The 25,638-nt window shown below is 42.1% G+C and overlaps 1 protein-coding gene across 2 annotated transcripts in view; it reads left to right on the top strand.

Annotated features, from left to right (window-relative positions):
- The first annotated feature begins 3,946 nt into the window (after positions 1-3,946).
- ANKFY1 (ankyrin repeat and FYVE domain containing 1) overlaps positions 3,947-25,638 on the top strand; it is a 32,621-nt gene continuing 10,929 nt past the window's right edge. Inside the window, exons 1-15 of one of the 2 annotated variants that reach the window (XM_061355474.1) lie at positions 3,947-4,024; positions 8,811-9,003; positions 10,519-10,637; positions 12,877-13,015; positions 14,672-14,795; positions 15,399-15,548; positions 16,416-16,581; positions 18,687-18,891; positions 19,700-19,768; positions 20,459-20,658; positions 21,085-21,182; positions 21,568-21,790; positions 22,684-22,782; positions 23,754-23,907; positions 24,826-24,994. In XM_061355474.1, coding sequence (XP_061211458.1) covers positions 4,015-4,024; positions 8,811-9,003; positions 10,519-10,637; positions 12,877-13,015; positions 14,672-14,795; positions 15,399-15,548; positions 16,416-16,581; positions 18,687-18,891; positions 19,700-19,768; positions 20,459-20,658; positions 21,085-21,182; positions 21,568-21,790; positions 22,684-22,782; positions 23,754-23,907; positions 24,826-24,994 — 2,118 coding nt within the window. In that variant the 5' untranslated portion in view covers positions 3,947-4,014. The remainder of the gene's footprint in view (positions 4,025-8,810; positions 9,004-10,518; positions 10,638-12,876; positions 13,016-14,671; positions 14,796-15,398; positions 15,549-16,415; positions 16,582-18,686; positions 18,892-19,699; positions 19,769-20,458; positions 20,659-21,084; positions 21,183-21,567; positions 21,791-22,683; positions 22,783-23,753; positions 23,908-24,825; positions 24,995-25,638) is intronic. The other variant, XM_061355475.1, reaches the window with a different exon arrangement.

The following is a 25,638-nucleotide window of genomic DNA, read 5'->3' on the forward strand; positions in this document are numbered from 1 at the left end:
TGTTTTTGTTTTTTTTGGAATGTGCTCACTTTTATTCCCACCCCCCTGTCAGAACTGAGAATTGTCCGAATTGAGCCCTGAAAGGATTTGCTGAGTTGTGTCATCTTTATGATGACCTTTGTAGTCTCAAAGGTGCTTTTTTCTCGCCTTCTCACCCCCTTTTTAAACCCAGTTGCACATACTTCTTGAGTATAGCAATAAACTGGCCATGGAGCACCCTTGAGCAGCCTGCTGGATTTTTAACTTCAAAGGCACTTGAGTGCTTTTATTTGGAAGTTCAGTTGACTAAGTTAGTCCAAGTTAGGAATGAGTTGCTTTTAATGGGTGAATTCTTTTTTTGCCTTTTTCATTGCCTGTCTGTGTGGGGGGCTTGTTTTTTCTCAAGGTTCAAGCATGCACATCTGTAGGCTTTTCAAATAACTAACTACTTCTGGGTTTGGTATCAAAAATAGCTTCCCTCCTTTTCCCTTTTCTCTCTTCTGTGGCGCTTCATATTCTTTGCCTTCTACTTCAGAGTTTTCCTCACCTAATGTACAAAGAAAATTGCGATGTATATTTTCATGTAATTTGATTTTTTGGAATTCTGTCACCTTCTGTAGTGAGTTCTTCCAAAATATAATTTTTTCCAATAACAATGTGTCAAACTGGCTGTCTTGCGTGTCTGAATAGGAAAGGTAACTGCAGTGGGAGCACAACTTACCTGACCATCTTCAACAACATAATGTCAGCAAACACTTTTGAATGTGACATTCTGTATTTTATCTTGGAGTAATTAAAAAGCAAACAAAAGTCACACCTTTCTTCCTATTGTAACTATATTTTACCCTTCAGTGAGCAAATACTCATCCTAGAGTACCTGGTAATAAGAGCTCTTCAAGCCTACCTGAAATACCTTTCTACCAAAGAAACTCTGTAGAGGAACTTGCAACTACTTGACTGTTCTCTGCTCTGTCACGGGTTTACTGCAGCTTTTAACAGCACTGAATAATCCACTAATAAAAACAAGAGTTACAGTGTTATAGTCATCTTGTAAGAAGCCTTCAGCACTAATTTGTGAGCTGGTTGGACTTTATTTCAGGTTGCTGTGCAACATGAAATACTAAAAGGCTCTACACAGTACTGTATTACAGGTTTCTTGAGGGGTGGGCTGGGGTGCAAGGAGATGATGGTCACTAGAGGCAAGACAGCCATAGGGGATAAAAAAAAAGCCATTTTGTAAGTATGAGACGACTTACAAGTAAGGGTATTCTTCCTATAGGTAGTGTAGATAAACATAGATGTGTTTAATGTTCACATTTATGTATAGGGTAACTAATTATCTTGAGAAATCCTTAGTTAAATTAGCTTTTAGTTGGATAGCCTGCTCGTGTAGGCAGGCAGCTGTGTGCAGTACTTCAGCGCTGTTAGTGCCCAGACAGAATAGCTGGTGTTATTCCCTGCTGGAGTGCTTGTCTGAAACTGCTTGTAAGGATGTTTGTTTCCCACCAGCTGGCTCCCCCTTCTTCGCTTATCTAAGAGTTGGGACTGTGTAGAATCCCCCTGGCACGGTGCCATTCTTTCCCTAAACAAAACACTGGGAAGAAGCTAACTCTTCTCAAACCTAGCAGTGGACTTCTTCCCACCAGGGCTGCCCGCCCTTTTCCCTTTCCACAGTGTAGCTAGAGACTTGGCAGCAGTTCAAGGTAACTGGAACTTGCTGCTCTCAGCAAGTTCAACAGTGTTCTCTGTTTTGTCTTCCTGAGTGTCACAACAGGCTCATCTGTAAACTTCACCAAACAGTTTAAAGCTTTATTTTTCTCATTTCTTGCCCAGATGGTTTCTGATTCCCATGACCCACATACCCCAAAGGAAGGAATGTTTCTGTGGGATACTGTTAAGATGTACAAGCTGCAGGTATGGCTGCACCGAACGTTTTAAGGAAGGAGGCAGCTGGGAGTTTGGTGCTAAACACCCAAGTTATAGAAAGCCTGTAGCAGGGAAAGGGCCTGTTTGACCTCTCTGTGAGTGCAGTTGGCTTTTTGTTTGCTCTTGCCCCACACATGAAAGGCATCTGGCTGTGATGGTCACTGATGCAACCAGAAGTTTCTACTTAGCCTCAAGTTAGGAACACCACTGAAGAGATGTTGTACGTACATGTAAGACTAGAATACTTGTTGAACGTTAAGTTAACCAGCATTTTTACTCGGTTTCACTTGTACCAGGGTCTTGTATCAACTCTGCTTTACTTAGGCTGTCAGTGTACTGGGTCATCAATACTCTTTGTAGTTCCCTGGAGGTTTGTAACTATGGTTGAGTTTTTGTGCTGTTTTTCCCCCTACAACATTGTGGCCTGCTTTCCAGACAACTCTCGGGGAGAAGGAAAAGCAAAGCATGGAATTTTAATAAACATCAAACAACTGTGGACATCCTAATTCCTTTTTTATATGTCTCCATGCTGCCCCTTACACATCAGGGAAGATCTCTGTAAAAATAAGAAGGGCTGCTCAGCTGTCATGCTAAAGTTCTTTCCTGCTGTGATGCCTAGAAAATGCTGATTGAAACTAGATGCTCAATAAATGGAGAACGTTTAATTCTGAAGTGATTATATGTGTATTTTGGTTTTTGGGGAGGCTGATGGGGGGTGGATTTTTTTATTGCGTCTGTCTCATCTGGTGCCATCACAATGCAAATAGGAGCACCAAAGTCCTTGTAATGTCTGTGTATTTTTGGAAGCATGTACAAGGGATTGCAAACCAAATCAGAAGGTGCTTGGGTTTTAAACTGAGGTGGCAATAAGGCAGCTTCCTGCCTAGGCAAACCCTCAACAGATGAGATTGCTGATTTCACACATGTAAAACACAGTAGTAGTTTGCTATCTGATCTCTGTTGTCACTCACAAACTCAGCTAAGCCCAAATGTGATCAGCAGTAATAACTTGCCTCAGTTCCTCAAGGTGATCGATAGCACCCATAACGCAGTGGTGCCTTAGCTATGTAGTCTAGTCATACACATTTGTCACCAAGCTGTGTCAAATGGGATGGGCTGTGCTTCATGATGCCTCTACAACACTGCAGTCTAGCTGCCCCAGGCCTAGCTGTGCTTTCACTGTTTTATCCAACACAGAAAACAAAGATGAGGCAAACAACTTCTCAAAGATGACATAATGGTGAGGTCGGAAGAGAATTCTCTCTGTAAAGCAATGCTGTGCATGGTATGTGCAAATGTGTTTGAGATTTGTTCTTTCAGGCAAACAAATGATGCTCTTGGATCAGTGTAGAATATTTTGGCATTTCAGTCGCATGCTGGCACCAAAAATGAGGAGCAATGACCACAGTCGAGGGTCAGCTATGCAGTACACATGGTTTGAGAACACGATCTCCTTCCTGTTACTTGGCCACTGCCTGTCTCCACGCTCAACCACGTTTTACCCACTGGGCACAGGTCCAGTTGACTCCGGAACAAAAGCAACACACGCAGGAAATGAAGTAACGGCAATACCAGTTAATAGCTGTGCACTGAAGAGACACCATGGGATCGAAACCTCACGTTGGTGCTTCCCATTAACTTGCCTGGAACAGGGCGAACAGCAGAAGGCACACGTTGCGTTTGGGATGCGCTAAAGCTGGTGCGCGTCGGCCGCTTTCGAGGCAGGTTGAAGCGCAGCAAAGCGGTGCCTGTCCCGGTGCTGGACGCTCTTCTCCAGCTCCGACCGTCGCGCTCTGCTGACATCTCGCTGTTCAACAGCCGCCCTGCGGCACAGGCCGGGCCCCCGCGCTGCCCGCCCGCGCTGCCCGCCTTGCCCGAGGGCGGGAACAGAAGCCCCGGGGCTTACGAGCAGTCGCGGGCCGCTTACGTCATGCGCGGGGCGGGGCCGTACCCGGCGCGTGGCGGGAGCAGCCGCGCTATAAAGCGGCGAACGCGGCCCTTCGCCGGGAGTGGGGTGCGTCGCGGCTGTGGTTAGTCTCGCGAGAGCTCCTGGCTCTTTCTGGCAGGACGGGCGGCGGCTCTCGCGAGAGCTGCGGCCCCGGACCCAACATGGCGGAAGGTGAGGGGGGGAGCCCCATCGAGGGGCCGGGCGGGTACACGGAGAGCTCTGCCGGCGGGGGTGGCTTCGCCGCCCGCAGGGAAACGGGGACAGCCCCTCTTGCGTGCGGCTTCTGCTTCGCCTCTCGGTGCGACGGGTTTGGCCCTGCCCGCGGCGGGTGGGGCAGGCAGCCCCCTGGGGGAACGGGAAATGGTGGGGGGTGGTCCTGCGGGCTGGCTCACCCGGGGCAGGGCGGGCCTGGTACTGTGCCTTTGCCCCTTGGGGTAGCGGTGGCTCTGGGGACCCCGCCGGGACATCCCACTGGCCGCTCCCAGCACTTGGGCAGTGGGGCGGGGTGATGCTGCTGGGTTGAGTGGGGCTCGGCGGGGTGAGAGCCGAGGGGCAGCGGCTTTCCTCGGAACAGGGCGGAGGGACCGTGCTGCAGCTCCGGTCACCTGCTGGCGGGCGTCCTTTTGTCAAATTTGGGCTCCAGTGAGACCTGCAGAGCCCCAAGGCTGCTTGCGTTTTGCTTGGAGGCTATCAGTGACACCGTTTCTAAACTAATTTCAGTGAGGTAACGGGATTTGTACAGTCCTACTCCTTTCTGCAAGACAGAAGCTTCCTCTTTTCCTCCCTGGAGGAAACTGAGTCGGCAAAATGAGCAGAAATGCCGCAAGTTACAAGGGAGATGAAGTCTCTATCTTCCTGTCTCAAAGCACAGACTTTGGCTCTCAGTTCTCAGACAGTGGTAGAGTTTTAAAACCACTTGTGGAAAATTAACTAGGATGGAGCAGATTCGAAACTACAGGCACGTGTCAGCTGAGAGGATGCTGCAGTCCAGTTGGTTTAATACATCCTTAGAGCAATTCTTAACATTTCATGTGCTGAAATACCGCTGTTTTGTATTTAGCTGAGCAGCCTCTTTGGCTTGGTTTTAAGCCTTGGTAGCACAGTTCTGATGGGTGTTAGATGTCAAAGTTGTCTTCAGGTGATGAAACTGTTACTGAGATCCTGAACGGTCTGGTCAGGGTCCTGCTCTGCAGGATGAGCTTGCATGTGATGCAAGTCCTGTTTCAGACATCTGTACTTAAAGGTTCTTCCCTAATTCAAGGAGTTCTGTGGTCTTTTGGCTAAAGAAAAGTGCTAGACCAGTGAGTGATCCTGCATGAACAGTAGTAATAAACTGTAGTTGTAGCTATCTCCACTCAGTTCCTTATGTCTGGGAGGAGGGGCTCGTTTTGTCCTTTCAAACAAAGTACCTGTCTGCAGCACCACTTACTACCTAGGTAAGAACAGATGATATTGGAGAGTCAGCTGAAAAGTGAAAGCTTATTAGAGGAGGGAGCTGGTCAAACTTGTAGTCATTGCTCAGAAACTGAGGGGATTTTTCTTATGGAAGTGTTGTCTCTGTGTACAGAAGTGCTGAATTAGATCTGCTGCAATTACACTATAGCTACGAGTTGATTGAACAGTTTATAAAGGCAAGAGTTGAGCTTGCCTTTGTAACTTCTGGAGGAGTGTTGTACCAGCAGTTAGCAGGATACTAGATTACATGCAGGGAGCACTGGGTTAATGCTTGAGTCTAAAGCAGCAGGGTACTTTGTTGCAGTACTTTGGGGTGGTTGTCAGGTACAGATCAGAAGTGTGTTAAAATGAGGCGGAACAAGAAAGCCGTGACTTGTACAGGCTGCGGGAGATGAGGTCAGTGTGGAGCAGTGGAGGAGGGACCTGGTTTCGGGGGAAAGGAAATGTTTCAGAAAAATAGATTTCACTCAAGTGCACTTCATAAATGTACAAAATATCTCCATATTGCTTCAGTGACTGCTGCTGATGGGCAGTGTAATGGGTTCCACTAAACCCTCCCTCTAGTTGTTGGTACATGTTATCTGTCACCCCATTGCCTGTTGCCTCCCTGCTTATCTCTTTGGATTAGGTATCTAGTTGCTTTAAAATACTTCTCTTACAAGAAAAGTAGCCTTTTCCGAAGTCCTCTTTGAAGTTTTTGATATGGAATATAAACTTCTGCCAGATGCTAGACTATCTGCTGGAAAGCTGTTAACAAACACTGCTTTTCTTGTCCAGCCATGTGCTCTGTACCTGCACTGTGGGCTCAGAAAAGGAGTTGCTTTGTGTGTGCCTCTCTTCTGAACCTAGGCATCCTCTTCACTGATACATGTGGATTGGTGTTTAGCCAAAGACTGACTGGTGTCTCCTAGTGAGACTGTCCTTTCAGGGTCTTGATGAAGGATCTTTGTTAGATGTCTGTGCATGCAGGAGTTGTGTTGTATACTTGAGAGACAGTCAGGTGAATGGTTATACATAACGTGGACTGGTAATAACAGGCACTCCATGAAAACTGTTGCCAGCTTGAAGATGCAGTGGTCATTCTGCATGGGTTTTTTAGAAGCGATGCTGCTTCTCCCCTCTTCCAAAATTGAGGGCTCTAAATAGTAAACCTGGAGTTGTGGTGCTATTTGTTTAGAGGTGGTGCTTCTACCTGAGATTGATCAGGGTCCACTTTTAAAGCAGTTCTCACTTTAAGCCACTCTTTAAATGAACAGTATACAGGGAGAACCTGAGGTTTTGCTTTTGCAGTGAATGTTGATTAAGTAGACATTGAGGACTGTCTTGAATGTGCACTTCAAATGTGCTGTAAGATCAGATACTGTCTGCAAGCGTGCAGTAGTAGCTGCTAAACAGCTGCTTTGCACGTTGTCAGGTAGAATGGGAGAAACTCTTACCAGCTCTTCTATGGTTAGAGTAAGCAAATACGTAGCAGTCCCTCTCACTGAGGTTGCAGGAGGTGGATGCTGTCAGTCTGAAAACAAGATCTCTCAAAGCTTCAGCAATTTGAGGTACTTTCACTGCTGGTAGTGATTGTCACTGCTGCTTCCAGGGATATCCAAGACAACTTGATTGTTGGTTATGCATCAAGCTTAAGCTTGGGGGTTTAGAATAGTTCTGCATTGCATCCTGTTGACTGCAGAGTAATTTGGAGCCAGCGAGTTGACTTGGTAAATCGACAGTATTTGAGATGTTACCTTTTGGTGCTGATCCTTTATTCCCACCTTCATACTCATTGTTTGGCTGGCAGATGCAGTGTTTCTTTAGTATGATAAATGCCATGAGGCTCAGCAGGCGACTTCTTATTGCTAGCATTTGAATTTGTACAGCACCTAAAAACCTCACTGTGTGAACAGTGCTGGTGTTCACACACTACTTTTGGGCACGGTTCTCAGTGTCTTTCAGTGTTCACTCTTGGCTTCTGTCAAAGTCTTGCTCTCCTTTCTGTAACAGTAGGGCTTGTGTTGTGCCACCCCTGACACCTTATGAATCAGCTGGGGGGGAGCTGTTACTGAAGAGGCATGTCCTTCTGTTTTGAGGAACATGAAAACTGTGCTTTTAGGTAAAAAGACCAGAGCAGAACTTTAAACTCTTTTTGAGGGGTGGAGTGATATTGGTAGCACAACTCTGAAATTATAGTTTATCAATAGAATAAGGGAAGTATCCCAAAGGAGATAATAGATACTAACTTTTAAAGAATGAAACTAAATAAAGGCTGTTGAAGGAAGGACACTGCCATGCCTGCTTAAATAGTATTAACTGAAGAGTAAAATAGGGTAAATTACCTTCTGTTTATTCATTATAGTAGTTGTTAAGTTAAAAGACTAATAAGGGAGCATTTGCTGTGGCAGTCTACAGAGGAAAGACTAAATGAGGCATTCTGTCTTCAGCTGAGCTGCAGAAGGATGCTCTGCACTGGGGACCTGTGTTGCAACAAGGCCAAGGTCAGCTGTGCTGTTGAACTTCTCTACAAGGAGAAAACACTGGTTAATAGATCTCAGTTCTCATTGTTTGTAGTGCTGACATTTACTAAATATTTGAGGAAAAACTGTTGAACAGCAAATTCCTGGCTGGTGGGGAGTATCCTTGGAGGAGCTTTCACACTTAAAATCATTGGTTAACTTCCAGTTTTTTCCTCCCTGCCACCTCATTGTAGGACTGGTTTTGGATTTGTACCTTATTTGAAAAATCATCTTAATGATGAGGGAAGTAATGAAGCACAGTGACTGATAGCTACAGATAGTCTGTGCAGCTGTCCATACATAAGTATTCATAAGTTGGACTGATTTTAAACACTCGTTTCCTTCCAGCGGTGATTAGAGGTTTCTAATCTCTGCATAGTGATGTGCACTGCCTCTGTCGAGAGGAATGTGTGTGTGCTGCAGTAAGTAGTCTTGCCTGTTTTTTTTTGACTGACTTTTAACATCCAGATTCTGGGGATAATCTGTTTTCTTTGGCTATTTCTTAAGGACTTTCTCTTAGCTGACTGTGAGGAGTTCTGAACAGGTCAGTTAAGTACTCTGAGGTAGATGTGGTACATCAGCAACTGTTCTAATGATCACTTGTGGTTGATGCCTCAACTGTAAAGTCGAACAGCATCTTAACTAACTGAAGAAATTTATAAGAATCAGAGTTAGTCCTCTGCCACACAATAATTCCAACAGTCGTGGTCTCCCATGTTTTTTGAGGGTTTATGTCATTCCTGACTGGGCAGGATGCAGGGAATTTCTTTGTAAGTGGCTGTGTTCTCGTGATTTTTGATGTGCTTATGGCTAGCAGTGTTATAAAATATTGGTTTAATATTGGGGGTGGGATGATCAATGTGTGGAAGAAGAGAGACTCTTACTGGAGTGTTTAATGATTAAACTAGATGTGTAATGTCCTTGTAGGGTTAAGTTACCCTCAAGATGTAAAAGAAGGGTGTGCATGTTTCAGCTTGTAGTAACACTCTGTGCTTCTGCAGAGGAGGTAGCCAAGCTGGAAAAGCACCTGATGCTTCTCCGCCAGGAGTATGTAAAGCTGCAGAAGAAGCTAGTTGATACAGAAAGGAAATGCAATCTCCTGGCTGCTGAGGCTAATCAAGACAATGCCAGTGACACCTTCATCAGTCGACTTCTTGCCATTGTAGCTGAACTCTACCAGCAGGAGCAGTACAGGTAAGAAAATCTCTCCGGGGGAAAAGGCCATTACAGAAGCCTTTGATGTTACAGACTGCAGTAGGTGCTAGTCTTAAACAAGGAAAATTCTTTCTCTACTGCCTGGTATGAATAGTGTCCTCAGTTGCTGTTGGAAGAGCTTGCCAAGATCAGGTAGCAGAATGAATCCAATTCTCAGATCAAGAGCACCAAGTAGAATTTCATCTGAGCCTCACATTTGAGATGAGTTTAAAGAAAATGGACCATCTTCACCATCAAGAGGAAAGCTTTCTTTGAACAGAGGTTACTTTAATCTGATCTATACCTAGTTGATGGATTAATTACACAGTGTATCTCTTACCAGCTGTAAAACCCTCTTTTCTTAAAAGGACATGTCCTTGATAACAGTTCTGCACTGCTATTGTTTGTAAAGAAGCCTGATCAAATTGGCTTATCTGGTTGTATGATGTAACAGGTCTTAGTGATACATGTGACTTAGTGGTATAAATGATACTGCATTTTTGAATTGCAACATAAAATCAGATTTAATGGTTTCTTTTCCATAGGCACATTAAGGATCAGCTTCAGTACTCTAGATCCCTCAACTGAGCTAGTTCAGAGACTACAGTGACATCAGTTTCTTTGCTATTACTGAAAAAAATGTGACTACAGTAAAGGAGTTTGGTTGTGTAAGGGGAAAATATATAGTTCTGATGAAAGTTTCTTTCCCCTAACAGCTCATGAGCCTGCCTGAGAAAAGGTTCTGTGCCTGGTAAAAGCATTCTCAGGCAGCATATGTCAGAAGAGTTGGTTCTATTTATTTTTGTTCAGCTTTTGTGTTTTAAAGGTACAGAATAGTGGTGTAAAAGGACCTAGAAGTCATAAACTGAGAAAGGGAGCAAGTTCCAGTATGAATTTTGTTAAGAAACATTTCTCTGTTGTGCTGTCCTTCATAGCAGTGCTTGCATTTAGCAAGTGATCTGGGAAAGTGCACCTACACAGTCAGAACTGTGGGACTTTAAACAGGGCAGGTACTTTCTAACTGCAGAGGGTAACCTGATGTTAAAGGGGTCAGGATGAAATCAGCACTCCTCACAACTGGGCTTCTGGGAACTGGGGATTCTTGGAAGTCTGCCGTGTGCTGAGACTACTGTCAAACATTGTTTATTCTCTTGCTGGTCCTGCCTGAATCCATTGGTGTTCAGCTGATGGTATTAAAATGGACACTGCAACATATTTAACCTCAACATTGTTGGATTTTTCCTATCTTCTGCAGTAATTCCCTTGCAGTTTATTCTGAAATGTTTAAAAGGCACAAAACCCCACAAATGCTTTAAATACTAATGATTTACACTAGAAAGATAAGAATTGTCATTTGACGACATATTCTGCTTAACCAAGTCAATGTGTTTTAGTGTCTTAAACAACTTGGACCTAAATGTGGATACTGGGACATAGGTACTGTGGGGATGCTGAATCTGTACATATCCAAGCAAAAGGCAAGTCTGTATTGTATATGCTTTTTTCTCTTATCAGTGATCTGAAGATAAAGGTCGGGGACAAGCACATCAGCGCTCACAAATTTGTCTTGGCGGCACGCAGTGACATGTGGAGTCTTGCCAACCTTGCCTCAACAGAGGAGCTGGATCTGTCAGGTCAGTCATTGCTTAGATGCTTCAGTTGTCTTTAGGACTTATGTACCTTTCAGACTGCTGCCCCAAAAAAATTGTGCTTAATCCATGAACGATGTTGCTCTGTCTCTGCAATATGGTAGTAATCTTATTATTTTGGTGCTGGTGCTAGTTAAATCAGTAGCCTACTTTCTCTCTCTTTAATGAACTGGGGTAGAGAATGGCAGCCTGTTTGTCTTTATTCTAGAGTCAACTAAACATAATGGAAACCCGGTCTATATGAAGAGCTTGACTTCTTCCTTTCTAAGGACAGGGCTTTTTGAGATAGTGTGCGTAATTTCTCTAAAGTGTCATGGAAATGCCGTGCTTCTGGTTAACATAATGGCAAAGGAGTACAAATACTGATGTGTGGTTAAAGAGGTATTTACTTTGGCACTTTGATACCTTTGCAAAATGGGTGAGAAAGAGAAGTTTTCTACAAGACAGTCTTCAACAAGACAGTGTTTTGTTCTGCTGTAGCTGTTTCTTGTATGTACTTAAACTGGGCAGTGTTTCTGCAGATTTAACTTCATGACAGGCTTTTCTGTACGTAACAAGATAGAAGAGTCTCATACAATTAATTTGTGAGCAATAAAACCAGATGTGAAGCTAAGCAGGTTTGCTGACTGGCATGTTGAATATTAAGTATTGTTTTCATTTTTTGCACTTAATCTTATGAATCCTAAGTGCAGACAAACTGGAAAGAAGCAGGTCACAGCAAGGTAGTTTTATGAAACAGCATAGGCTTTCTTGCAGAAGGATTTATGGATCTTTGTGCAGCCACAGGAGAACAGATGCCAAGGAGTGCTGTGCCAACAGAAGATGATTACCAGAAAGCTCTTATGTTAATTCTGATTTTGTTGCAAACAGCAGTCCATAGCACTTCTAGCTAGCTCCATGTTTAAGCTGATCTGTGAATCTCAGATGTAACTGCAGTCTCGCATGCTTAACAATGCAAACACTTACTGTTATAGAATGATGCTTAAAGTGCTTCATAAGTGCTAATAAATGATACTTTCATTGTGTAAAATGGATATATATTTTTTTAGTAGAATTTGATAAATGGCACAAGGATTAGTTTATGAAGTAGTTGTAGCAAGCAACGTGCTGTTCCCTAAAGATTGTCATGGTTTTCTTAAGAGGTTCTCTTAACAACTTGCAAGCTATTATTATCTGAATCCTAACTCAGAATACAGGCAGCATTTAAAATTGAATGGGTTTAGAGTTCATGTACTCTGCAGAATTTTCCCCTTTAAGAAGTGCAGGAAGAGGTGAACACAGGCCCTCTTGTTGGCAGGGAGAAAATGAAGTTACGTCTGGCAAGGCAGAGCTAGTATTGCATCTAGTGAGTTTGCTGATCAAGTTTGACAAAAGATAAATTTGCCTTACTGAAATCTGGAAAGGAGATGTGTTAGAATGGGTATTCCTATGTCTTTAAACATGTATGGTTTTGACTTTAAAACAAACAAAACCGGTTTAAGGGACTCATGATACTTTTCTAAATGTATGATGTGTTTTGCTGTAATGAGTCTGATCTGATGTTGTGGAGTAATTCTCACCTGCACCCCTGTAAATAGGCTTGTCACTATACTTCTGGTAAGGTTCCTGGCCACTGGGCTTGCATGTCTTTGTGTCCTATGGTGTAGGTTTTTCTTGCTGTGTAAAAAAGCTTGTGATGAGTGTTGCAAACACTAAAATCTAACCAGCTTCTGACATTGACACTTCTGCATCTTTCCTAGAAATGGTTCCTAGTATTTCTGAGTACTTTGTAGTCATTACCAAGGTGTAAGTACCTTTATTGGAATGCAATAGTTCATAACACAAGTTCATAATAAAAGAGGGAGGATTCTTAAATTGAAAAGTGCATTTGTGCTTGCCAAATACAGATGTGGATTTAGCCATACGTGAGGGGACAAAGACTTTAAAAGGGCACCACTGGTCCCTAATTCTGCAATATTTGCATAGCAGCTAGGAGATGTTGCAGGGCTCCCTGCATTCTGCACAGGGTTCCAGTAGGAAAATGTTTTTCCTGCTTGGTGCCAGCATTGTTCTTAGTTTCAACTTCTGACCAGTTTTGACATTTTGATTGAACTAAAGTAGTACTGTTTCATCAAGAGTGTCTCTTTTTCATGGTAGCTGTGACTGTAGCAGTCAGAGGAATAGCAACTACTTGAATAGGGGTTTGTTGCTTGGGTGTTTTATTAATCCCTATTGCTCCTTGTAGCAGATGCTGACCCAGAGGTAACCATGGCGATGCTGCGGTGGATCTACACAGATGAGCTGGAGCTAAGAGAAGATGATATCTTCTTGACAGAGCTCATGAAACTAGCAAATAAATTTCAGCTCCAGCTGCTTAGGGAAAGGTGAGTCTTGGTAAATACAGTGAATCTTCTTGAACTCTTCAACCTTGTTTGACTGGCAAGAAGATGATAGGTTCTGGCAGTTGGATAAAATCCTGCTTTTTCAAAGTCTTGAGGTTTCAATAATACAGCATGACATTGATCTTGCCGTGGGAAATGCAGCCTTGCGCTACAGTTAAACTGTAGCAGTTTTTCTCATGGCTTGTGTGTTTATTTTCTAGTTCCTCTCCCAGTCAAACTAATAACCCTCATTTGGCATTAAGAGGAAGCAGAGATCAGTATATTAGTAACAAGCTCTGGAGAGTTGCAGGAAAGGCATTGTTGAAGAGAATGTTAAGGAGAGTCAATGGCAAGTGGCTTGCAATAGTAAAATACTACAGGTGAAAAATAAACGTGAAAGCAGTTCTGTGAATCTTGGTGGCAACTGTTCTTCATAAAGAAGGTTAACTCAACAGTACAGTTCTTTGCCATTTTGCAGAGAGAATGATTGCAGCATTCTAGTAGGGCCTATCTTGTTATCTTGAACATACAGTGTTCTGAATAACCACTTATAGTTAGTAAGAAGCCTGAATGTACAAACTGAAACCTCAAGTTCTGTACAATTTCAAAGCCTTGAGTTTAGTCGAAGATAAAGTACCCTTTTCTATAATAATGCTTTGGCCAAGGGGTGTCTGGGCCTGTAACAGTACATGGCACTCATAACCTATGATGTGTGATTCAACATGAAGCAAAGTAAATTGCCGTCAGTTCTTCTGAACAAAGTTGACATCTGTAAGGCCAATGCTAAAACTGCCTTTAGGTTTTGTACGAGCCTATCTTCATGTTGTACTACTGAAACATTCCTCAGCTGTTGTCTGGTCATGGTAGTCTAGTGAGAGGTCCATGTACAGTATGCTATTAGTAATTGCCTTTGTAGGTATTAAATCACTTAGGCTGGAAAAGATGTTTAAGATTGTCAAGTCCAGCTATTAACCTAGCTCTGCATAGTCCATCATTTCCTTTTGTTCTGTCACTTGCTACTTGAAAGAAGAGAGGGACCACATCTTGTTACAACCTCCTTCCACATAGCTGTGGAGAGTGAGAAGGTCTTCTCAGAACCTCCGTTTCTCTAGGGTAAACAATCCTAATTCCTTCAGCTGCTTTTCACAAGACTTGCGCTCCAAACCCTTCACCAGCTTTGTTGGTGTTCTTTGGACCTGCTCCAGCACCTCCATATCTGTCTTGGAGTGAGGAGCCCAAAACTGAATACAGTATTTGAGCTGCTGAGTATAGGGGACAATTACTGTCCTAGTCCAGCTGGCCACACTGTTGCTGATCCAAGCCAGGATGCTGTTGGCTGCCTTGGCCACTTGGGCATGCTGCTGTCTTCTATTCGCCCCCAGCCTATCAACCAGCACCCCTGGCCATGCTTTCTGACAAGACAAAGCCAACTGGCAAGGAGCAGCAGTGACTCTGATAGGATTCTGCTCTTATGGAAGCTATCTTACAAGGCTGCTGATCACAGTATGTTCATGCTGCTTAGCCTTCTACTAAACTAAGGTCAAGCCATTTTCTAGTAGCATTTAGGATAAAAGTCCATAGTACCCTGTTACAGCATGGGAGAGTGATGACAGTAAGCTGTTTCCTGATAACTGAGTTCTGGCTTTCCGATTTTGACAGATGTGAAAAAGGAGTTATGTCACTTGTTAATGTCAGGAACTGCATTCGCTTCTATCAGACTGCTGAGGAGCTGAATGCTGGCACTCTGCTCAACTATTGTGCTGAGATAATTGCCAGTCATTGGGTAAGTACTGTCAGAAGGAAACAAGAGGAAAAGTGCTTACAGAGTATAGGAACTTAACCAGTAGAATTTTTCATAACTTGCTGTACTGTTACAGGAGTGTTTTTTGGTATGCTGGTATTCAAGCATTCCAGTTAGGATGGGGATTACTTGATTCCTGGTAAAAGATCACCTTAGTCACTGAAAGTTATGCTGACCCTTACAGGTTTGCAAGGAGCAACAGAGTTGGTAAAATCTGTCAAACCTACCTGCCTTTCCTTCTGTTGTGAGCTAAGGGGCTGCTTCTGAGGCAGGAGTGACTTTTCCCATCTGTCTTATTTATAATACATGCTTTTGATACTGGCTGTTGTTTGTCATCTATATTAAAAAAAAAGAAAGGGAAGAAAAAAGTCACTAACGGATCTTGAAACTAAAATGTAAGATGTAAAACTTCTGAGTGTTTCTTCCTAGTCTTAAAAGGGCTATCTTGGATTGTTCCTGCTGCTTGTGATGTTATCAAAATGGAGCTTTTAACTGAACTTGTTTTGTAAATGTCATAGTTATTGTGCAGTACTTTGTTTCTAAAGAAATCAGGAGTATTACTTACCCTCTTTTTATTGCTTCTAGGATGACTTACGTAAAGAAGACTTCAGCAGCATGAGTGCTCAATTATTGTATAAAATGTTCAAGTCCAAGACAGAATATCCTTTGCATAAGGCTATTAAAGTTGAGAGAGAAGATGTAGTCTTTTTGTATCTTATTGAAATGGATTCACAGGTACAGTGAGACTGACTTGACCTGTCTTCTGGAATTTGGTGTTCCATATAACTAGTTTTAACAGTCTGAACCTTGTTAGATTTTTGTGGCTAATTCCTATTTGCATGATTATCACTGCCATAGTTACTTCTGTGTGTGTTATGGGGGCTAGTAGTGAAGGCTCCATAAAGACTTAATTCAGAAGTGAGTTGTAACACGTGTTTTAAAGCATCTTGCATGCAACAGATTATATCTAAAAAAGTCCAGTAGCTGATGTTGTGATGCACATTGAAAACTGAGTGGTATAATAGTCAACCGCTGCTTCATGGCAGTTCAGTAAGCATCATTTCTTTGTACAAATGCTTTTCTGCTGTTGAATGTTTGAGGTATCATCTCTTTGTTCTGATCAGGTGAATACTAGCAGGTAAGTTGCCCCCTAGCAAGGGAAAAGGAAGAATTATTTAAGTATTATTCAATTAGTCCTTTGCTGCCTTAAATCCTAATTGGAGGCTGGGACTGTAGCAGTACTTAGCACCCTTAGGTGCTAATCCAGCTGGGATTTGAAGTCTCTTAAATTAATGATTGAATAATTCTTCCTAGTATTATGTTGAGTAAGATATTTAGGTGGCATCTTTTAAGACCATAGTAGCCTTGTTTTGTGTGAGTTAAGGCTTGCAAGCAGAACTTGGTTTTCTCATTGAGCACCATCTTACGTGGTGATGCTACTGTGATGGTTTTCCTGTGTAAGATGCACTTACCTAAAGGCAACACAGCATTTTGCATTAGAGACGAAGGTCTGACATCATGGTAGTTGGAACGGCCTTTTAGAGTATTTTGTTGGGCTGGTGAACATACGTCTAATTTCAGTTGACTGAATTTGTGTTGTAGCTTCCTGGGAAGCTCAATGAATTGGATCACAATGGAGATCTTGCTTTGGATCTGGCCCTTGCCCAGAGATTGGAGAGTATTGCAACTACACTGGTCAACTACAAGGCTGATGTAGATAGGGCAGACAAGAGTGGCTGGAGTCTATTACATAAAGCCATCCAAAGAGGTAAGTAAATAGTACATGAAGCCTTGTAACTTGCAGTTGTTCCCAGTGTGGCATACATATTCCAAAGTCTAGTCCTGTGTTACTTTAGTAGTCATTGCAGTTAGAAAGCTGTCAAGGGTGAATTTTGTCCTATTTCTTGCTTTGAACTTAAAACCAAACAAACAGTTATTTGGTATCTTGAAAGCCAGCCTGCTGGCTGGTGAATGAAACTGACACTACATGACATCCAAAGCAATCTAGTAAGGTATGGTGTGCCAAAGGAAGAAATGTAGTGAGTGTTCTGATTTGACAGCACGATGTCTTTCTGCTAAATAGTTGAATGAAGCATGACAGCCTAGTCACAAATCAAGATGATTCTGTGAAGCCTTTTTCTAGACCTGGGTTGAATGCAGCATATGCTTCTTTCTGATTATGGTTAACAGTAAGGGTTCTTGCTACTGAACAGCAGTTTTAGGGGAGGAAAAATGACTGGAAGAAGAGGAGGAGCGGGTAGAGATACTTCTATGTCAATTTGAGTATCTTCAAAGCTCTAGTGAATAGTAGCGTCATTACTGGAGTGGAGTCTGAAAACAGCTACATGAGTATCTTGAGCTGTTCTCCACACTGGAATGGAGAATGCATCATCTTGGGAGAGCTGGAGCACAGCAGGACCTGGTTGCCACTACCACAGTACTCTGAAGGCTTTGGAGAAGCAGCATCTTGGGACTGTGGCCAAAGTCTGGTAAAAATCCATAGTGAACGCCTCGTGCTACTAGTTGCCTTCACTGATACCTTTGGCAGATCTGTCTGTTATGGAAAGCCAAGTACAGCAGGAGCCTGAGCTGTGACTGGACCTCATGGGTGTTGTTCTGCTACAAATGAAAAGCATAAGTTTTGTTTGTTTAGCAAGCTGTTTTGGACTGTTGGAAATAGTTTGTGTTGTGAGCTTGAAATACAGCTCCCAACTTCTTCCTTTAATCTCCTACATATCTAAACAGGGTAATGCTGGTGTCTGATCCTGTGAATGAAACTGCAGCAGCAGTAGGAGACCTTCTAGGCATTAGGTCAGTGTTGTGATTGCTGCAGCCCTCTGAAGCACCAGAGATTGCAGCAGGCCACCCTTCATACTTAATACTAGTGTTTGTCCTCTAGTTCTAATGTCTGCTTTCAGTGTAAGCTAGAGCTCTGAGAATGAATGCTTGCTTTTCAGTAACCAAAGCTTCAGTGAATTAATCACTGTTAACAATCACATGTTCTGGAAATGGAGCTAAAGCAAGTTGTCTGAACTTGCCACATGATTCTCATTTCTTATCAGTGGAGAGTGGGGGAATGTCAGATGTTGAATCCAGGAAATGGGATTTTGGTTTTTGTTGACAGAAATATCAACCTGTATTGTTTAAACAGGGGAACAGTCTTCTTTGTTCTCCAGTCTTGCATTCAGGACAAGCAACTTGCAAATATGTCTATTCAAAGTAATCTTTGGAGTAAGGGGAATTAGTATTATCCTGAAGTGATTCTCTGCATCTGTGCTCTGTGTACTGAAGTGGTGATAAGTTCTGACTTCTGAGCTTTCTCGAGGGAGTTCTTAGGATTGCTGTGCATGGTGCATCTGAACTGTTGAAGCCTTTATCCTGTATATAATGGGGCAAACTCTCAGGAGCAAAGGCTGTGTTATTGCTTGTTTTTGTAGCAAGACTGAGCAGATGATGACTAACTTCAACTACACACTTACGACTGGTGCCCTGGAATAGTAACTTTTGATCAAAAGCTACTTGTATGTTTAGTCTCACAGTTAGTCCAGCTGTGCATTAAAGCAATGGATTTATTGTGGTAGAGGGACTAGCAAACTCAGTTCACTGTAACAAGTAAACTGGTGTGTGAACTTTAATCATGTGTAACCTCTGGGCAGACCACTTTTTCCAGGGGGTTGTTTTGAAATATTTTAGCCCTGACTTTGCAGGGAAGTGCTCTTGAAGTTACCTATTGCTAAGGCATTCTAAGAGCAGACACTTGTATTGAAATAACTGTATGTTATGAAGGGAAATGACATGTATCCATTTGCTGCACTTGTAGAGGGGGTATATGAAGTATGTATCCATAAATAACCTTATTTTGTTTCACAAAAGGTGATAAATTTGCTGCAAACTTTCTCATTAAAAATGGTGCCCGTGTGAATGCTGCTACACTGGGAGACCAGGAGACTCCTCTGCACCTTGTTGCCTCGTACAGCCCCAAGAAGCATTTGCCAGATGTCATGGCAGAGATGGCACAGATAGCAGAGTCCCTGCTGCAGGCAGGAGCCAATCCAAATATGCAAGACAGCAAAGGAAGGTAAATACTGGGTGAAGTCTGCTACCAGTTTAACAGATCACACTGTAGTGATTAGATACAGCCTGCTAAGGACTTGCTCAGGTCTGCCAGCAAAGCACAGGGGATACTAGAAGCAGGAAAGGTCAATTTGTTAATACAGTTTGAGACCTGTGGGTAGCACTGAAAGCAGAAAGCTGTGCAGACTGCATGGTACCCTGTCATGACCAATTAAATGTAGCCAGCAACAGAAAGCTAGGATGAGTTGATTGTGTTAGAACATGTGGCACACAATTACTTTGCCCTTATTGAATTACTGAACAGTAAAGCAAGCTAACTGATATGACAAGTAGTATTTCTGTAAAGTACTTCTCTCTGAAGCTGTCAGTGAAACTGAAAAGATATTAAAGAGCTAGTTTCTGCAGCATGTTTATCTGGAGTGCTGGGCCTGTAAACTGCTTTACGGGTCAGGTTGGGCTGGCAAAGAGTACATAAAACTTGTACTTAGGCCAATACACTGTCTCCTGTACTTAGAATATATCTCAATTCTGCATAGTATATCTCACTTCTAGTATCTCAATTCTGATAGGCCAAGCTCTTCTGCTTTTCCTTGAAGGTTAGCTCTTACATTAAAGAGTTGCTTCTACTAAATTAATTGGAATTATATCCACTAAAAGGGTAGGTTGCTCTTCCTTTCAAGATGTGCTTGTGCCCTTCTGAAAGCAGAGACAAAAGTTAACCCCATAAATGTGTAGGGGCATGTTGGTGACCATGGACAAAATCTTAGTGTCTTACTTAGTACTAATGTAACTGCACTTTGCTCCAATTACAGGGCCCCATTACATGTGTCAATTGTGGTCAGGAATGAACCTGTATTCAGTCAGCTTCTCCAGTGCAAGCAGTAAGTCTCACTTAAATGTAAAATACAGTGAAGATACGCAGACTGGTTTAATAGCTCTTCTGTGCCTTTTTGCCATACAATAAGGCTAACAATAAGCTTGGGATGTGAAAGTGGAAAGGCTTTATGTAATAAGATGCCTGATGCCGAGTAAGTGTGTGCCCTACTGTAAAGAAGAAGCAACTGCATCTCTGCTTCAAAGAGAGATTGGTGAAATAATTTAGCAATAACTTCATTTGTAGTGGATTTAAAAGGAGTGATAAGACTCTTAAAATGTGTGAATATGTTCTCGAGTTCAACTTGGGTTCTGCTTAAAGCTAATACAGGTGACTTCTTAGGGTGATGAAGCATATACATTTTATTCAGTTTCTTTGTAATTGAATTTGCAGTTGTTGTACACAGTTCACTCAAACGTGAGAGGATTTACAGGAGCCCAAATGTACCAGGGCCACGCTTCTCCTAGGAGCAATGAGCTTAAATGTGGTAGTTACTATAAGGTGTCTGGCTTGTTTCAGAGTTGTCACAAACTGTCTGAAGTAACTGGAGCTACAGTAGGCTTCTTGGCAAGCAGAAGTTGTCACTGAGGTATTAGATAAGCTAGTACAGCTGTTCAGACACTTGAAACTTAAGCTGCACTGAGGAACCACTTTTTAAGGTATAAATTGGGGAACATTAATTCTTATTTATTTTTAGACTAGACTTGGAGCTGAAGGATCATGAAGGAAGCACAGCTCTGTGGCTTGCAGTTCAGTATATCACTGTATCGTCTGATCAGTCTGTAAACCCTTTTGAGGATGCCCCTGTTGTAAATGGAACCTCATTTGATGAGAACAGTTTTGCAGCAAGGTTGATCCAGCGAGGCAGCAATACAGATGCTCCAGACACAGTAACAGGTAAAACAGAGGTTTGTATTTCTGTGTAGGTGGAAGGCTTGTAAGTTAATTGCTTAATGCTAACTGCACTCTGAGGAGCTGAGTGAGGTTTCAGCAGTACTTGCTTCATAACAAATGGTAGGTTATAGTAGCTTTACCCAGAGCTGGCACGCAGACAGTCTGAAGCTGAGCTTGGCATGCAGGAACTGACAGAAAATCTGGACTCCTTGCCAGATCCTAATATCCTCTTTATAGTTTCAGAAGATGTAATTGCTGAATATAGTGCTTGTGACAGGCCAGCATTGCAAGGGGACTACTAGTAGGTAGGATTTTCCTTGTTGGCTTCAAATTTGATGTTCTGTGGTAGTAGGGAAGGTGTTATAAACTTGTTAGCATTGAAGTGTGGTTGGAATAGCACTCCAAACAGTGTTTATGGTTTTTCTTTAGGAAACTGCTTGCTTCAGAGGGCAGCTGGTGCTGGAAACGAGGCAGCTTCTCTGTTCCTCGCAACTCATGGAGCAAAAGTCAATCACCAAAACAAACGGGTAAAAGCAGAAACTAATAGACTAGTCTGAGCTTCCTGATTTCCCTTCAGAACTAAGCAGAGATCTCATAATGCTAACTAGCTTACAGCAAGTTGGAATGCTTGCTGAGCCTTTTGCATGTTTTCAGATATTTAGTAGTGATCAGACAGCTGTTGCATTCTCCTGGCACTGTTCTTGCAGCATCTCTAGTTGTTAACTGCTTTTAACAGTGCTTGTTGTAATAAAGTTCTATATATAGGCTAAGTCATGTTGTTTGAAAGTCCTAAGGAGCTTCAGCTGCCAGGATTTAAGCTCTTCACACCAGTTCATAGTGGTTTGAAAACTACTTCTCTTTATGTCTCAAGCTGTTAACCTAGTTGAAAATAATAAACCCTGTTTATTAAAGGGAGAAACACCACTGCATACAGCCTGTAGGCATGGCCTAGCAAACCTGACAGCAGAACTTCTGCAACAAGGAGCCAATCCAAACATTCAGACAACAGAAGCAGTGCTCGGTCAAAAGGATGCCTCTTCTCCAACAGCAGAGAATGTTTATCTGCAAACTCCCCTTCACATGGCTATTGCTTACAATCATCCAGATGTGGTGTCTGTCATCCTGGAACAAAAAGGTAGGTTTTTTTCTGGTTCAGACTGTAGTGGATCATTTGTCAGGATGGCATCTAAACTGTTTTTTGATAAATTCCTAATAAAGAATGTCTTCCTTTAAACATTAAGTAGAGCAATTAATAAGACTACCTGAGCATAATCTTAAACTTGGATCATCTGGTTCTTAAGACTAGAAAATTAACTTGTCCATGAATCTTTCTAAATTCTCCTCTGCATTTGGTTCAGGTAAGTCCTGGAATCAGAAACAGATAAAAGTGTATTTCTGTGGCAAGACTTCTGCCTCCCTCAGTTCTTTCAGGAAGAGGATTTTTGCACAGAATAATGCTAATATTATAATAGAGTGGAGCCTGGAGTTTTGAAACACTAGCAGATGTCATTTTATTAAATGCAACTAGTGCAGCTTCCCCTTTCTAGCAGCAGGAAGGGAGTTTGACAACTGAAACAAGGCCTACTTTGTCTCCTACCATAAACGGGGTAAAGAAGGGAGTAGGTGAACTGGGAAAAGTTTCATCCCAGGAAGCTGAGAAGGGATGCTGCCACCATCTTGCAGTGCAGCCTCCACTATTCACTCTGAGAGCTTTGTATATGGCATTTTACATGGTAATGAAGGTAGAAAGGGGGCAGGTTAAGCCTCTTAATAGAAATGTGAATGTTTTTTAGTAGTAGCATTAGGATTGGGCAGCAGTGGCAACAATATCTGAATCCTACCACATTTGGGAAACTGAAAGTATCTTGCTTGGATCCTTCAAACTGATTGCTAAAGGGACAGCCTACTTCAAAACGTGACCTTGTTATTCCTGCAGCTTTCAGTGTGCAACTGCAGGTCAAGTACAAGAATGATCTAATTTCTTTATGCTTTTTTTTGTTTTGTTTTGTTTTTTGGGTTTTTTTGTAGCTAATGCTCTTCATGCTACCAACAACTTGCAAATTATTCCTGACTTTAGTTTAAAGGACTCGAGAGACCAGACTGTGCTGGGATTGGCTCTTTGGACAGGTATGTGCCTTGAAACCAAGATGATATTGAATCTATAATGTGTTCCACTGTGAGCTCCCTGGTAGTTTTTGTATCACATCACTGTATTGCTTTTTCATGGTTAACTGTTCTAGGTGCTGGTTAATATAGTAATGCTGACTTGAGAATTGGAAGGTGAGCTGCTTATAGTTTTTAAGGGGAATGGAACTTGAAATACTGATTCAGAAGATGCTTTCTTGTCTGGAATGTGGCAGGGAATGGTTTAGGGAAAACTAGGTGCTACTTGCTGCAAGCAAAAACATTTTAATAGTATCAGGATGTTGTCAAAAGATGCGGTCATTACTGAATCAATTTAACCCTGGTCCTATTGGGTTGGAAACAGCATCGTATGGGGGATGACTTCTCATACTTTGGACTTAAGAGATGAGGCAGTATGCTTAGTGATGTTGCTCTGTATGGGAGTTCTAGATGTCATCCATGTGTAACAAACATATTCACTGTCCAGGCATTTCATTAGCCTTTCCAGTGAAAGGAAACAAGAATGTAGTTTTCTCTCTACTATTCCCCTTATCTGCTTCTGAGATAAAGGAGGAAGAACTAAGCTGAACATCTCGTACAGTGATATTCAAGGAAATAGCTTACAAAGGTAATACTAAAATTGGTGTGCTTGTTGGACAAAAGTCTGAAGTGATAGGAAGGACTAGGCTAGGTAGTGTTAAGGAGAACTCTACTACAACTAGGTTGGCAGAACTAATGGAAAACTCTGCTGTATACCACACCATATCTTGTGTCTTCAAGCAAAACAAAAAGTACTCAGTAAGTCTATAAATGAATATTCAAGTTAGGTAGCTTCATGGTTTAGCTTATGGGTTCATTGTGTTTCTTGCCGTATTACTGGAAACTGAAAGACTGAAGTTTAAGTAATCTTCAGTGTCTCTATGGAGCTAAATTCTATGATTCTATGAAAATACTAACAAGCTGTAATTCTTCAGGCATGCACACAATAGCAGCCCAGCTGCTTGGATCTGGGGCATCCATTAATGACACAATGTCAGATGGACAGACTCTACTACATATGGCAATACAGAGACAAGACAGCAAGAGTGCGCTGTTTCTGCTGGAACATCAGGCAGATATAAATGTCAGGTAAGATCTTAACTGGCTATGTGTTTAGGAGCTGGTAGTGATGCCTGTCTTCATATAACGGCTTGAAGTTGTTTTCCAGTCGTGATTTGCACATAGTTATGCATTTGATGAGAGGGGGTTTTTAGGGCAGTAGTTATGGCTGAGGGATTACACATGTAAAATGGGAGCTATATACATGTTTAGCTCTGTAGCTCAGTACCTCATATTCAGGCTGCAGAGGGAGATGTCAGTTAACTAGGTAGAACAGAATCTTCTGGTAGACGTCTGAGTCCTAGAGAGAAGGTACTGAACTTTAGCCTCACCTATTTTCTTGCTTGTTGGAACTGCGTGTTTTCTACCATCTAAACTAATCAATCAGATGTAGCTCTAGCAGCAAGATTCCAGTAGAACTTGCCTCCTGAATATTAACTAGACAAGATACTAGCCTTAACAGTTATCTGCTTACGTGACTGATAGGCTGTATTTTACATTTGGCAAGCTATGCTGTGATGGGTATCATGGACACAAACTGCCTAATAATGCTGTTCTAACTGCAGCTTTTTAACAGTTGTTACTTGACTGTTGCTTGGGTGTTTGTGCATAGCTGTTTGCTTCTGGGGCAGTGGGCTTGCTCTGAAGGAACTCTGATCAAATAATGGCAGCAGTTCAAGAAATGACAGTGTCTCTGAGCTAGGAACACTAGCATGCTTCTCAAACTTTAGAAATCAGTCACTTGTTACTAAAGGGAGAGAGGGAAGGTAAGCTACATAGCTGTGATGAAAAACTAGCATGGTGCGTTTGGTTGGCTGTAGAGTTACGGTCTTAACACAGTAAAAATACACACGAGAAGATAATTCTTGGCTTTGCCAATAAACTACTGTAATATGAGGCCTTGCTTTGTAATGCAGTAGTAACACACTTAAACTGTTCTTATTGCAGAACACAGGATGGAGAGACTGCCTTGCAGCTAGCTATAAAAAACCAGCTCCCTCTTGTGGTTGATGCTATTTGTACCCGGGGAGCAGACATGTCTGTGCCAGATGAGAAAGGAAATCCTCCTTTATGGCTTGCCTTAGAGAATAACCTGGAAGATATTGCATCAACTCTGGTAAGATTGTCATTTGACTTAATTTAGCCTCACTTTGTGCATCTTGCTAGCAACAAAAGGCGCACCAGCAAAACCAAACTCGGTGCATGGAAAGAACAGAGTAGTTCTTTATCACTAACTTCTAGGAGTTTTTCTTCACCAAAAGTTCCTTTTTCTTGTGAAATCTTTTATAAGCACTAGTCTGCACAGCAAAATATCTTGCAGCCACTGCAGTAAAAGTAAAGTAATTAAATAAAATTAATAATACTAAATTTATAATAATAATTAATTAAATTATCTGGATTCCGAATCCTGGAAGGAGTAAGGATCTACTAAAAACATTAGTCTGTACCATAGCAGATGTGTAATGATCAGCTTCCAGAATAATATTGAACACTTATATATGTGCTTTAGAGGATGTGCTGGCTTCTATTGAATCTTAAAGTTCCATCAAGAAGGCCTTTAAAGGCCTATGCTTTTAAGACTTATTTACTTTCAGGCATAGGTGATCCAGCAGGAGATCTAAGATGCAAGTAGATATCCTTATGTCTCCTTCATTAGGAAGGTACTTGAGAGCTTTATCTCTGATATCCAGTTATTGTTTGCTAGAGACAGCTAATTAAAGGCTGTGCTAATAACTTGAGAAATACTTCTTGTAACTGTAC

This window comes from Neopsephotus bourkii, unplaced genomic scaffold (genome assembly GCF_033783945.1).
Source record: "Neopsephotus bourkii isolate Nb327-2 ecotype Australia unplaced genomic scaffold, CSIRO-AGI_Nbou_v1 NB_804, whole genome shotgun sequence".
NCBI lineage: Eukaryota > Metazoa > Chordata > Aves > Psittaciformes > Psittacidae > Neopsephotus > Neopsephotus bourkii.